Source organism: Erythrolamprus reginae, chromosome 4 (assembly GCF_031021105.1).
Source record: "Erythrolamprus reginae isolate rEryReg1 chromosome 4, rEryReg1.hap1, whole genome shotgun sequence".
NCBI lineage: Eukaryota > Metazoa > Chordata > Lepidosauria > Squamata > Dipsadidae > Erythrolamprus > Erythrolamprus reginae.
In genome coordinates, this window is record NC_091953.1 from 34,796,490 (window position 1) to 34,811,081 (window position 14,592).

Below are 14,592 nucleotides of genomic sequence, written 5' to 3' on the forward strand. Positions count from 1 at the left end.
CGACGCCGAAGGGAAAATAGCGAGGAAGATTGGAATGCAATAGCACCGTCCTCGCTTGCTGCTTCTGCAGCGGCTGATTAATAACAAAACAACAACAACAACAACAACAACAATAATAATAATTTATTAGATTTGTGTGCCTCTCCGAAGACTCGGGGCGGCATTCATAATATTTTCTTAACTGCCATAAAGCGTGACACTTGCCATTAATCTAATAGTGTTTCCCAACCTTGGCTACTTGGAGATATTTGGACTTCAACTCCCAGAATTCCCCAGCCAGCGAATACTGGCTGGGGAATTCTGGGAGTTGAAGTCCAGATATCTTCAAGTGGCCAAGGTTGGGAAACACTGATCTAGTAAAATTAAAAATGCAATTGCCAGCGCAGAGTTGCAGCAACCACGCCTTTGGCACTTGTAGAAGAAATTAGTTCATTTGCTTGCTCCTCCCGTCCCGCTTTTAAGTTTCCAGCATGTTTTTAAACTGAGTGAAGAAATCCAACAGGTGCAGCTTTCTCCCATTTACTGTATTTGCATTGCTGAGTATTAGGCAGCTCTTGAAAGTTTACGAGCCTGTCGACTGGGAAATGGCGGCAACCTCTGTGGGTGATGGGAATTTATAAACCAGCCGTTCCTTTTTTAGGAATGTGTTGGGATTTATTTTATTTTTTAAAAAAATTCGTTCAGCAACTGTTAAAACTGGGAGACTTCGGTAGTCGGTGGTATATCCCAAGGGTAACCAATTGAACAATCGCCCTCTTTTTAACGCGCTGCTAAAGAGGAAATTTATTGAACGCGGAGGCATTTTCGGATTAATCAAATACAGTAACAGCTTTCGCGTTTCCGTAAATCTCAATGGAGTAAGAGGCCGGGGATTATGGGAGTTGCAGTCCAGCAAAAGTAGAAAGTAAGCAAGAAGGATCTCGACCCACAAATCATATGCTTTCCTCAATCTTCAATTTATTACCACAATTGTCTTTGGAGACTTTCAGCCATCCATGTCATGGTTGTCCCAAATTAAAATTCTAAACCGGCTTATGCTTCTTCCGTCTCCTTCCTGTACGAAATGACTTCCTACCTTCAGTTAATACAGGAGCAAAGTTTACAAGTACCGAATCGCTAAGAGAAAATATCCAGTAAAACCGCCACTAGGATCCTATTACTCCACGCAGGCGCCTTAAGCACGCGCAATTTTGAAACTCCATTTCCCAGATATCTTCGGGTGCCCATCTTTGGTTGCTCAGCAACCAGTGTCAACCTACAATGGAGCCGAGTGGGGAACAGGAGGGCGCCGATGCAAAAGGTAACTTTCCCGGTTTCTCCATGCAAGGCGTTAAACTTGGAATTGACTTCCCTTGATCTGGAAATACCCCACCCCCGAAACTGTCTCTTTCTCATAGCAAAGAGCTGCTTATTAGTAAAGCAGAGTGAAAGAGGCAAACGCATTTATTGAAATAATAGGTTCAGATTTCTGGACGCAGAATCCAGAAATCAGATTTGGTGTAAAAACGCAGCATAGCTTTAACTTAACGTTTCTTGATGTTGCTTTTTGACTTTTGCTAAATGCAACATTTGGTACTTTCGCTTTATTTTTTTAGCAGATAAATGAGTGGCATTTCCTAGGAAGTGTGGTTACTGTCCAGAGGTGTACCAAGCAATAAATTAAGGCATCACTTAAACACATTACATTCCAATCATGCTGATAGGCTGCTTGAGTTTTTTCAGCGAAAACGTGCTAAATATTGCAATTGTCCCGGCAGAGAGTATGGGGTGGGGTGCAAAATATTTATTTCTTCCTGGGAGGGGTGAGGCATAACAGAAAATAATTGAGAAGTACTGTACTAATGGGATCAATGCCACTTGGTATCATGACCAGTTTTGAAACCCAAATGGAAGGAGGGCTGCTAAAGAGTTTATAAAGCTTATAAAGAGTTCTTCATGGAAACTATTTAAAAACCATAATGTTTTCCCCAATAATTTCCCATGTCTTCAAATGTTTGTGCAAGAAATACTAAGTCGATTTAACAATTTCTTTAATTCTATAGAACTTCAGTCTCAAAATGTACTTGTGGTTTTCATGAAATTTCAAGTAGCAAGCTATGAATTTTTAACAATCAGTAAAGTGATGAATATGTATAAATTCATGTTATGCACTAGAATCATGTTACGCACTAGAATCAAATTGTGATTTTAAAATACAGTAATACATAAATTGTTAATGCAAATGTTTATTTGAAAGTAAGGATGATTATATATTTTTCTAAATATGTAATATGAGTAAAAGTTTTAACTACGCTAATGTTTTTGTCAGAAATGCTCCATGAAATCCTTCAACTTGATTGAAAATTGATTTTTAAAAGTTCCATTAATATAACTAATAATGTATAGAGTAAATATATATATTATGTTCTATATACCATCTAGCAAATTGGACAGTTAAATGTTGAATTTGTGGATTTGATGAATAAAATGTGCCCTATTAAATGCATATTTAAATATTTGTGATATTACAGATAAAAGTGAAAAATCAGAAGAGGCACCACCAGTAGCAGAACAGCAGGAAGAGATCAAAGAAGCATCACCTGGTGTGTATTGCTAACCATTTATTACAGGGTCATTTCAACTGACATGTCTACTAAAATAAAGATATACCGCAAATAGAAATATGCAATTCTTTAGGAATCATTTGTAAATAGATGATAATACAGAGCTGCTAGTTTAAATATTTCTCTTGTAGGTCTATTTAGTCTTAAGAAAATTCAAAAAGCTAAACTACATATTGCTATCATTTTTGTTCTGTTGATGTAGGTGATGGAATTAATGCATGTACTAACTCAGAAATGAATCAGTAAACTGTTTTGCTCCATAGTTAGTCCTTGGCGTAAGACCATTCACTCAGTGACCATTCAAAGTCCAATGGCACTGAATGAATGTTGATTATTATTGATCCTTGGAGATCTGGCTGTCCTAGCCTCCTCAAGTCACATGATCTTGATTTGGATGTTTGGCAGCCAGCTTGCACTTACAACTAGTTGCAGCAACTCACAATCAGAGGGGTGGCATATAAGATAACTAACTAACTAACTAACTAACTAACTAACTAACTAACTAACTAACTAACTGCCATCTGCAACCTTTCAGTCCCTCTAGAAAGTCAATGGGGAAACTGGCAGGGAAGGTCACAAGTTGCTTGGTAAGTCTCCATTACCTGCAAACCTTTTCCTAGCCCATTTACATTTGTGCATCTCCATGAGCCTCACTGTGCCTCCTTTGCACTCTTGCACACCCCGTTGAACTCTGTCTCCTTTCACACCTTCGTACACCTTATGCACTCCCATCTTCATACCCTCATGCACATCCTTGCACCACCATGCAATCTCGTTGACACCTAGACTTCCTGCATATCTTTACCCTTCCTCCTTCCACCTTCACACAAACCCTCCCCTTTGTGCATCCTTCTCAAGCCTTGCTGTGATTCTCTTGCATCCACATGCATCCCCTTGCACCCTCCCCCACAAAATAGCAGCTGCTTACCTGTCTGGTAGCCTGATTACAAGCTGACTGAGCAGGGGTGAAATGCTCCCAGTTTGCTCGTCTCTGTCAGTCGTCAGAGAGCCAGTCGTGAAGGAAGTGCAAAGTTCTGTTCACCTGCCCGGATGCCGCCATTTGGCTTATTTTACCCACTGTGCATGCGCAAAGTGTTCTCTGGATGTACAGAGGGCAAAATAATCCAAATGGGCAGTTGGCAGAGCTTTGCGCTCCTGTTGCGACCAGCTTTCCAACGACTTTCAAGCACGATGGGACCAGGAGCATTTTACCCCTGTGCCTGAGATTTAACAACTTCCTGCCGGCTTCCTCACAGACATGGACATGGGAAGCCAGCAGGAAGTTGCCTCATCCAGCGATGCCAACAGAGGGATTCATTTAGTTAACAGTAATTCAGTAATTGCCATCACTTACCAATATGTCATACTTTGCAACCACGGTGCTTAGCAATGGAAATTCTAGTCCCGATTGCTGTCATAAATCAAGAATTATCTATAGTTCTTGTCAATATGTTTTGTGATAGGTTTGAGAAGATTGAAGGCTACCAGCTTCTCAAATTATTGATCAGTTTATAAAAACATAGTTGTAACAATGTTTACAGGGGGACAATTTCATTTTTATTGGGGGTGGGGGGACAATTGGAACCTTGTTTAAACCTAGTTACTGGCTTTTTAGGGGGACAATTTCATTTTTATTGTGGGTGGGGGGACAATTGGAACCTTGTTTAAACCTAGTTACTGGCTTTTTAGGCTTCCTGCGTGTGAGTAGTTCACTTTTTGAATAATAAGAATTATTACTCTTATTATGGATGGGGGTGGGGAGGCCTCAAAATTTTAGAGATGCTTAGGTGGGGCATGGCCAAAAAAAGGATTGGAAACCACTGCTTTAGTCAGTCTATATTTGGAATGTAGTACCAATTGCTACAGATTTTCTTTGGATGGAAAAGCTTAGGCACAAATCATTTTTAGCCTAATTAAGGCAGATTTTTATTTTTCAACTCAGTATATATCCTAGATAACCTTTACTAGTGGCAGGTTGTGCTTTGTTTTTTATATCTGTCTTGCTCTCAAATATGCATTGACTAGGTCCATAAGACATATACAGTCATACCTCGTCTTACGAACCTAATTGGTTCCAGGGTGAGGTTCGTAAGACGAAAGGTTTGTAAGACGAAACATTGTTTCCCATAGGAAACAATGTAAAGTCAATTAATCCGTGCAACCAAAAAAAAGCCCTGCAAAAAAAAACGCTGCCGCCCAGCTGTCACCTTTTAAAACAGCCTGGGGGCTTCTCAGTGACCTCCCGAACGCCAAACCCGAACTTCCGGGTTCGGCGTTCGGGAGGCTGCCGAGAAGCCCCCAGGCTGTTTTAAAAGGTGACAGCCGGGCGGCGGGGCTTCCCAGCAGCCTCCGAACGCCGAACGCGGAAGTTCGGGTTTGGCGTTCGGCTTCGGGAGGCTGCTGGGAAGCCGCCCGGCTGTTTTAAAAGGTGACAGCCGGGCTGGGGGGCTTCCCAGCAGCCTCCCGAACCCCGAACTTTTGCCGAACTTCTGGGTTCGGGGTTCGGGAGGTTGCTGGGAAGCCCCCCAACCTGGCTGTGACCTTTTAAAACAGCCGGGCGGCTTCCCAGCAGCCTCCGAATGCCGAATGCGGAAGTTTGGGTTTGGCGTTCGGCTTCGGGAAGCTGCTGGGAAGCCGCCTGGCTGTTTTAAAAGGTCACAGCCGGGCTGGGGGGCTTCCCAGCAGCCTCCCGAACGCCGAACCCGGAAGTTCGGGTTTGGCATTCGTAACACGAAAAAAGTTCGTAAAAAGAGGCAAATTTTTTCTGAACCCCAGGTTCGTATCTTGAGTTGTTTGTAAGACGAGGGGTTCGTATCTTGAGGTACCACTGTACTGTATTTTTTTTTCCGAGAAAACATTTTAACATGGCTATTTCTATGACCCACTGCCAAGGGAACTTATATCACTTCAGAACTTTTTCTGTGATGGCACATTGGACTAGTTTTTCTAAAGAAAGCAAACCTGTACTTACTGATGAATCATTGCATGATTTTAAGTACCCTGAGCCTTTTCTATGTTTTTAAAAATATTTGTCACTTATGCTTCTCTGCATGTGAACATTATTTTAATATTTTTCATTAATTAATGTTTTCCAGTATAAGGCACTTTAGAACCCCCCTAAAGAGGAGTGAAAAATCTTTGTGTGAATTCAGGTGGGCTTGGGTATGTTAATATACGCTGTACATATGCATAAAGTAATTTTCTTATTTGCAGGAACTAAAACATCTCCAGAAGGAGAAGAAGTAGAAAAACTAGCTGAAGATGAATATGAGGATTTGGGAAGCGCAGGAAGTGAAGGTTTGTGTTGATAGAAATCTGTAAACTTGAAAAGTGTATTTTATACTGCTATCTGCTTATCAATTAATTCTTAATATTATGTGATCTCCTTTTATCATTTCTTTCTTTCTTTTGAAATCTTATGAACATTAGACATTGTTCCTTGTTGCCCAGACTGATATTTCAATGAAATTCAAATCCATTATGGTTGAGACTGCAAAGTCAGAGTTTCCCTTTATTCCATGACCTCTTCTCCAGGCACCTGAGATTAGATTTGATCCAATAGAAGAGAATATATGTATATAACTCAGAGTTGAACAGTGGAGTCCTTGGTGCTGTCTGAGCTTGGTTTGTTTGCAGACTTTTCATTGCCCAGCTAAGATGACATCAGTGCTACTGAGTATGGGGTTTGCTCCTTGTTTATTATTTATTATTATTATTATTTATTAGATTTGTATGCCGCCCCTCTCCATAGACTCGGGGCGGCTCACAACACAATAAAACAGTTCATAACAAATCTAATAATTTACAATTTAAAATATTTTAAAAACCCCATTATTAAGCATACATACATACAAACATACCATACATAAATTGTATAGGCCCGGGGGAGATATTTCAATTCCCCCATGCCTGACGACAAAGGTGGGTTTTGAGGAGTTTACGAAAGGCAAGGAGGGTAGAGGCAGTTCTAATCTCTGGGGGGAGCTGGTTCCAGAGGTTCGGAGCCACCACAGAGAAGGCTCTTTCCCTGGGGCCCGCCAACCGACATTGTTTAGTTGACAGGACCTGGAGAAGGCCCACTCTGTGGGACCTAATCGGTCGCTGGGATTCGTGCAGCAGAAGGCAGTCTTGGAGATATTCTGGTATTACAGTAATTTCCCATGCTATTCTGTCCCTTAATCACACAGATTGCAATATTCATCTTCATATGTAACAACTTTTATTCTAACGTTTTCATCCAAAGTATCAAAATATCATCTCATTTCCAGCTAAATTCAGCAGTTCTGCATTCCAAAATTCACTTCTACTTTAATGGCTCGGGCAACCGCTCGAAATTGTTATTGTCCAAGATAGATAAGATTCCTTATATATCAAGAACTTGACAGCTTTCCCCACACATTGAAATACCTTTCATCTTGTTCTCGGTTGACAGTTCTGAATAACTAAAAGCTGTGTTTTCTGAGACTGCATCGGAGCACCCTGTACGAAACAGTGTTTTACGAGAATAGTCGTGCTTCACAAAGAATTTGCCCAGACTCCCATTCTTTATAACTCTAGTGATGAAACAACCCTCTAAACTACACATAATACAGAATCATTTCCCTTTCCCATACAATTTCTGCTCACTGCTATGGAATCTTCCATATTTAGGATCTAACAGAGGTTTGTTTTCCATAATTTATTTATTTATTTATTGGATTTTTATGCCGCCCCTCTCCGTAGACTTGGGGCGGCTAACAACAATAATAAAAACAGCATGTAAATCCAATACTACAACAACTAAAAAACCCTTATTTTAAAACCAATCATACCTACAAACAAACATACCATGCATAAATTGTAAAGGCTTAGGGGGAAAGAGTATCTCAGTTCCCCCATGCCTGACGGCAGAGGTGGGTTTTAAGGAGCTTATGAAAGGCGAGGAGGGTGGGGGCAATTCCGGGGGGAGTTGGTTCCAGAGGGCCGGGGCCGCCACAGAGAAGGCTCTTCTCCTGGGCCCCGCCAAATGACATTGTTTAGTTGATGGGACCCGGAGAAGGCCCACTCTGTGGGACCTAACTGGTCGCTGGGATTCGTGCAGCAGAAAGCGGTCCCTGAAATAATCTGGTCCGGTGCCATGGAGGGGTTTATAGGTCATAACCAACATTTTGAATTGTGACCGGAAACTGATCGGCAACCAATGCAGACTGCGGAGTGTTGGTGTTATATGGGCATTTTTGGGAAAGCCCATGATTGCTCTTGTAGCCGCATTCTGCACAATCTGAAGTTTCTGAACACTTTTCAAAGGTAGCCCCATGTAGAGAGCATTACAGTAGTCAAGCCTCGAGGTGATGAGGGCATGAGTAACTGTGAGCAGTGACTCCTAGTCCAAATAGGGTCGCAACTGGTGCACCAGGCGAACCTGGGCAAACGCCCCCCTCGCCACAGCCGAAAGATCTTTCTCTAATGTGAGCTGTGGATCGAGGAGGACACCCAAGTTGCGGACCCTCTCTGGGGGGGTCAGTAATTCCCCCCCCCCAGGGTAATGGACGGACAGATGGAATTGTCTTTGGGAGGCAAAACCCACAGCCACTCCGTCTTATCAGGGTTGAGTTTCAGTCTGTTGACACCCATCCAGACCCCAACAGCCTCCAGGAACCGGCACATCACTTCCACAATCTCTCTCCTCCTCTAACTCAGAAATAGTGTGCATCAATACCTTTCCATTTTCGTCTTCCTCCCATTCACTTTCTGCCTCAGCTGGCAAGGCCATGGGGCCAGTGGTTCTTCCCCATCCTCATCATCTGACATTATCAAAGTTGATCTAGGCTCACTCACAATACCTGCCATTGCTGATGTTGGTGTAATTTTCTCTTTGGTAGTTTCTTGATTAGGGCATTAATTGTCTGGTGTTTATCCAGTTGTGTAGCCAGCAGTTCTGGCTTCTGGATCCTCTCCAGAAAATACTCAGTAACAATATTTAGATGGTGTTACCTAGTTGGTAATGAAACATGTGTAAGGAAACAACCAAGCACAGACAGATTTGAGGAGTCCGCTGGAATTGTTTTTAAAATGAATGTTTCTTTCCTAGCAATATATATTGTTTTTATGATGGTATTTTTGAAATACAGAAGAAGAAGAACCACCACCAGAACCAGAAAAACCTCCAGAACCGGTGAAGAAGAAGAAAAAAGTTGTAGTAGAGAAGATCATCTCTGAAAATTTTTTTTATAACTATGAAGAACTGTGCTCAAATCCATATATAACTCCAAATTCTGGCATCCCAGTGAACCTGCTTTCTCTTATGTATCCATTTTTGCCATGTGTTTAGGATTTGAGTTTCCCATCATAAACCAAAGTAAAAAACAAATGCACAGTATTTGCTTTTAAAAACAGCATTGGAAATACAGTGATCCCTCGATTTTCGCGATCTCGATCTTCGCGAAACGCTATATTGCGATTTTTCCCACCCGATGATGTCACTCTCTTCCTTCCTTTCTCATCTTTCTCTCTCTCTTTCTCTATCTTGCTTCTTCCTCTCTCACACTCTCTTCCTCCCTCTCTCATCTCTTTCTTTCCTTCTCTCTCTTTCTCTATCTCTCCCCCTCTTGCTGGCGGGCGGCGGGCGGCGGGCGGCGGGCGGCGGGCAGGCGGGCGGGCGAGCGGGGGCATCAGCGAGGAGCCGGAGTTTCCCCTTTGCGTGGGCGGCGGGGAAACCCCGATCTTTGGCTCCTCGCTGCTGCCGCCGAGCAGATCAGCTGCTGGGCGACCGCAGCAGCAGCGAGCAGACGAAGATCGGGGTTTCCCCGCCGCCCACGCAAACTCCACCATCTGTGCATGCGCGGCCATGGAAAAAGGGCGCGCATGCGCAGGTGGTGTTTTTACTTCCGCAACCCTACATCACGAAAAATCGATTATCGCGAGGGGTCTTGGAACGGAACCCTCGCGATAATCGAGGGATCACTGTAGTACATTCAGTATATAATGGTGGAATTAGTTACAGATTTAGTAAATAAGATATTGGTTTTGTTTTGAAAAAAACCCCCCAGAGTTAAGTCAGGTTAAGGCTGACAAAGCAGCATAGAGTGGAACGAATTGCTTACATTTGCTTCAGCACTGTACAATTCTGAGTACAGCATTTTAAGAAGTATCCAGATAAATTGAACAGATTAAGCCAAAGGCAATAAGAGTTATTGGAGGACTAGAATCTAAACCCTACTGAGAAAGAGAGGTAATTGGGAATATTTAGCTTTCAGAAAATTTTATTGAGGGAGCTTGTTATACTATTGTTCAAATATGTACACAATGCGCTATAGATATCAGAATCAGCAAAACCTATTTCCTACGGTTTGAAAGTACTGTACTTAAAGATAAGAATGAAAGATTTTAACTATATGTAACAAAAAACTAGCAGTATTTCAGTGATGGAACAATTTGCCGTCAGGCATGGGGGAATTGAGACATCTCCCCCAGGCCTATACAATTTACCGTAAGTATGGTATGTCTGTGTATATGTCTGCTTTAATAACGGAGATTTTAATGTTATCTTTTTTAATCGTTAAATTATTAGATTTGTTATGAACTGTTTTCTATTGTTGTTGTGAGCCACCCCGAATCTACGGAGAGGGGTGGCATACAAATCAAATCAAATCAAATCAAAACCAAGAAAAGCATTGCAGTCCTCTTCATTGGATAAATTTAGGTGGTTTAGGTTAGGTTAGGTTTATTGGATTTATATGCCGCCCCTCTCCGCAAACTCGGGGCGGCTCACAACAATAATAAAAAACAGTACAGTACATAATACCAAATCCAATGCCCACCCATCTAGTTACAATTTAAAATTAATAATCTCATAAAAACAGTATATATAAAAAACAGGCACACAGTCAATCAATCAACAAAACAACATGGGCAAGGGGGAGGTGTTTTAGTTCCCCCATGCCTGACGGCAAAGGTGGGTTTTAAGGAGTTTACGAAAGGCAGGTAGGGTGGGGGCAATCCTAACCTCAGGGGGGAGCTGGTTCCAGAGGGTCGGGGCCCCCACAGAGAAGGCTCTTCCCCTGGGTCCTGCCAGACGACATTGTTTAGTCGACGGGACCCGGAGAAGGCCAACTCTGTGGGACCTAACCAGTCGCTGGGATTCGTGCGGCAGGAGGCAGTCCGGAAGATATTCTGGTCCGGTGCCATGAAGGGCTTTATAGGTCATAACCAACACTTTGAATTGTGACCGGAAACTGATTGGCAGCCAATGCAGACTGCGGAGTGTTGGAGTGATATGGGCATACTTGGAGAAGCCCATAATTGCTCTCGCAGCTGCATTCTGCACGATCTGAAGTTTCCGAACACTTTTCAAAGGTAGCCCCATGTAGAGAGCGTTACAGTAGTCGAGCCTCGAGGTGATGAGGGCATGAGTGACTGTGAGCAATGACTCCCGGTCCAAATAGGGCCGCAACTGGCGCACCAGGCGAACCTGGGCAAACGCCCCCCTCGCCACAGCTGAAAGGTGTTTTTCTAATGTGAGCTGTGGATCGAGGAGGACGCCCAAGTTGCGGACCCTCTCTGAGGGGGTCAATAATTCCCCCCCCCCAGGGTAATGGACGGACAGATAGAATTGTCCTTGGGAGGCAAAACCCACAGCCACTCCGTCTTGTCTGGGTTGAGTTTGAGTTTGTTGACACCCATCCAGACCCCAACAGCCTCCAGGCACTGGCACATCACTTCCACTGCTTCGTTGACTGGACATGGGGTGGAGATGTACAACTGGGTATCATCGGTATATTGATGATACCTCACCCCATGCCCTTGAATGATCTCACCCAGCGGTTTCATGTAGATATTAAATAGCAGGGGGGAGAGGACCGACCCCTGAGGCACCCCACAAGGGAGAAACCTCGGGGTCGACCTCTGACCCCCCACTAACACCAACTGCGACCGACCGGAGAGGTAGGAGGACAACCACTGAAGAACAGTGCCTCCCACTCCCAACCCCTCCAGCCGGCGCAGAAGGATACCATGGTCGATGGTATCGAAAGATGGTATCGATGGTATCGAAAGGTGGAGACTTAAGTCATTTTTTTGAAGATGATTTATTTTGGATTCCTGCAGTGAGTCACTGGATTAGACATAGACTTCAGAAGATAATCAGAACTGCAGAAAAACAATTATTGCCAACCTGCTTTCCAGTAGCGACCTGTATATTGCACAAGTCAAAAAGAGGGCCCTGAAAATATTTATGGAACCTCGCACCCTGGACATAAATTGTTTCAACTCCTACCCTCAAAACGTCACTATACAGCACTATACATCAAGACAACTAGACACAGGAACAGTTTTTTTCCGAACGCCAACACTCTGCTAAACAAATAATTCCTTCACCACTGTCAAACTATTCACTAAGGCTGCATTGCTATTACCCTTAGTTTTTCTCATGGTTCCTATCACCTATCTCTTCCCACTTATGACTGTATGACTGTAATTTTTTGCTTGTATCCTTATGATTTATATTAATATTGATTGTTTCCTGATTGCTTATTTGAACCCTATGACGATTATTAACTGTTGTACCTTATGATTCTTGACAAACATATCTTTTCTTTTATGTACACTGAGAGCATATGCTCCAAAGACAATAACACTTGACCAATAAAGAATTCTGTTCTGTTCTATCCTATCCTATCCTATTCTCAAGGTCCACTCAAATACTATGCCTCTAGGACAGTGTTTTTCAACCAGTGTGCCGCAGCACACTAGTGTGCCATGAGACATGGTCAGGTGTGCCGTGGGGAAATTAAACATGGGTCCCCAAACTATGGCCCGTGTGCCGGATACCGCCCATGGAGGCCATTTATCCAATAAAGAATTCTGTTCTGTTCTATCCTATCCTATCCTATCCTATTCTCAAGGTCCACTCAAATACTATGCCTCTAGGACAGTGTTTTTCAACCAGTGTGCCTCAGCACACTAGTGTGCCATGAGACATGGTCAGGTGTGCCGTGGGGAAATTAAACATGGGTCCCCAAACTATGGCCCGTGTGCCGGATACCGCCCATGGAGGCCATTTATCCGGCCCGCCGCCAGCTGCCTCCATCCGAACACAAACATTCCCCTCAGAATTCCTCCAGCTATCAGCGACAGGAAGAGTGGAGGCACAGGGAAGCTCACTGACCAATCACCTTCTAGGATTCATCCCGACCACTATCGATGAACCAATAGCAGGCCACCTCTCATCCACACCCAGGAAGATCCCCGCTCTGGCAGCCGTGCACTTGCCATTACGGTGAGTAGTTGAAGCTGCTACTCCTCCCCATGGTCCCGATTTCTAATCCTGGGCAGGACTGGAGGTTATGTCTATCCTGATGGTGTATATAGATATTTGACCTTTTTCTTTTTATAAGAGGCCCCCGCAGAGGGTGATATACAATGCATCACAGTGCATCACAATTAGAGTGTCATTTTGTGTCATTTTGGTTGGTGGTGTGCCCCAGGATTTTGTAAATGTAAAAAATGTGCCGTGGCTCAAAGGTTGAAAATCACTGCTCTAGGATATAGGAATTTTTTACTCCACTTTTCTCATCTACAACAACCCTATATTGCAGGCTGCACTAAAATGAGTGACTAACTGAAATTCACCAAATGATTTTTCCAGATTACAATGAGCTACATCTTGGTATTTCCTTGTCCTAATCTAGTCCATTAAACATGCTTTTTTCATTATGTATACTATATTACTGTTTTTCATTAATGGTACAGTACATTTATTATTCAAATGCAATAAAGCTAGGTCCCATCATCATTTATTTCCTTAGCTTGCATTCCTCAGGCATTCTTTTGGATATGACTGCACTAGACGAGCAAACCTCCAGATCCTGGATAGTCAGATTCTCCTCTACGTAGCTGGCAGTCAGTTAGTTCTCCTGGATATGAAATCGAGCTACCAGAGATACCTTCGAAGCACAGGTGGTGGAGGGATTGGTGTAATAACGGTATGACATATATCTTGAAGAATTTTCATTTTAATTCTTTTTGGCAGAAAAATATGCAGACTTTTTAATGTCATTTGCTCCCCTTTATATTTTTTGCTTTTGTTTAAGAGAACAAATAGAAAAAAGGAAAAGCATATAGTAGTGTTTCAGCAGTATGTGTGTGTGTATGTATGTATGTGTGTGTGTGTGTGTGTGTGTGTATATATATATATACGAACAAGTAAAGGGCACACCGATGGGATCCCCAATTTCGGGCGTGATTGCAGAAGCAGTTCTCCAGCAATTGGAAAGAGAAGCCATGGAAATATACAAACCCAAGTTCTGGACACGCTATGTCGATGACACGTTTACCATCATTAAACAACGTGATAAAATTAGGTTCATGGGAATTCTCAACTCCATATATCCGGATATTCAGTTCACGATGGAGGAGGAGGCCAATGGTAAACTGGCCTTTCTGGATGTACAGATCAACCGGAACCCAGATGGAAGCATCGACACGGAGGTATACCGGAAGACCACCAGCACGGACCGCATGTTACACAACGAAAGCAATCACCCCAACGCACATAAAGTCAGCTGTATACGGACATTATTTAACAGAATCAATACTCACTGTAGCACACGGGCAGCCAAACAAAAAGAACGAGCGTATCTTTACCAAACTTTTATACGTCATGGCTACTCGAGAGCTTTTATTCAACGGTGCACCACACCCAGACCCCGACAACCTACTGAAAGCGCAAATGAAACATCAGCGTGGAGGGTACTCCCGTACATACAAGGGGTATCCGAAACAGCCGCACGCATACTGGCACCCCATGGGGTCAAAGTAGCGCACAGGCCGGATCAAACTTTGAGAAAATCAGTAATGCGCCCGAAGGAAACCTTAGTGAAGGAGGAGTCCTCCTCAGTAATTTACCGTATAAACTGCAATAATTGTGCGCACCACTATGTGGGTGAAACGGCTAAAAGATTGAGAACTCGTATACACGAACACAAATTGGCGGTCCGACGTCAGGAACAAC

General features: G+C 43.2%; 1 protein-coding gene across 5 annotated transcripts in view; it reads left to right on the plus strand.

Annotated features, from left to right (window-relative positions):
* Positions 1-1,193: 1,193 nt before the first annotated feature.
* The window catches only part of CFAP44 (cilia and flagella associated protein 44), an 82,489-nt gene continuing 69,090 nt past the window's right edge, over positions 1,194-14,592 (plus strand). For 2 of the 5 annotated variants that reach the window (XR_011558957.1, XM_070750033.1), the window contains exons 1-5: positions 1,194-1,300; positions 2,511-2,582; positions 5,817-5,900; positions 8,714-8,888; positions 13,402-13,564. Coding sequence is in view for 3 of the 5 variants with exons in the window: in XM_070750033.1 (XP_070606134.1) it covers positions 1,261-1,300; positions 2,511-2,582; positions 5,817-5,900; positions 8,714-8,888; positions 13,402-13,564 (534 nt within the window). In the remaining 2 variants the exon portion in view is untranslated. The remainder of the gene's footprint in view (positions 1,301-2,510; positions 2,583-5,816; positions 5,901-8,713; positions 8,889-13,401; positions 13,565-14,592) is intronic. The other 3 variants (XM_070750030.1, XM_070750031.1, XR_011558956.1) reach the window with 2 other exon arrangements.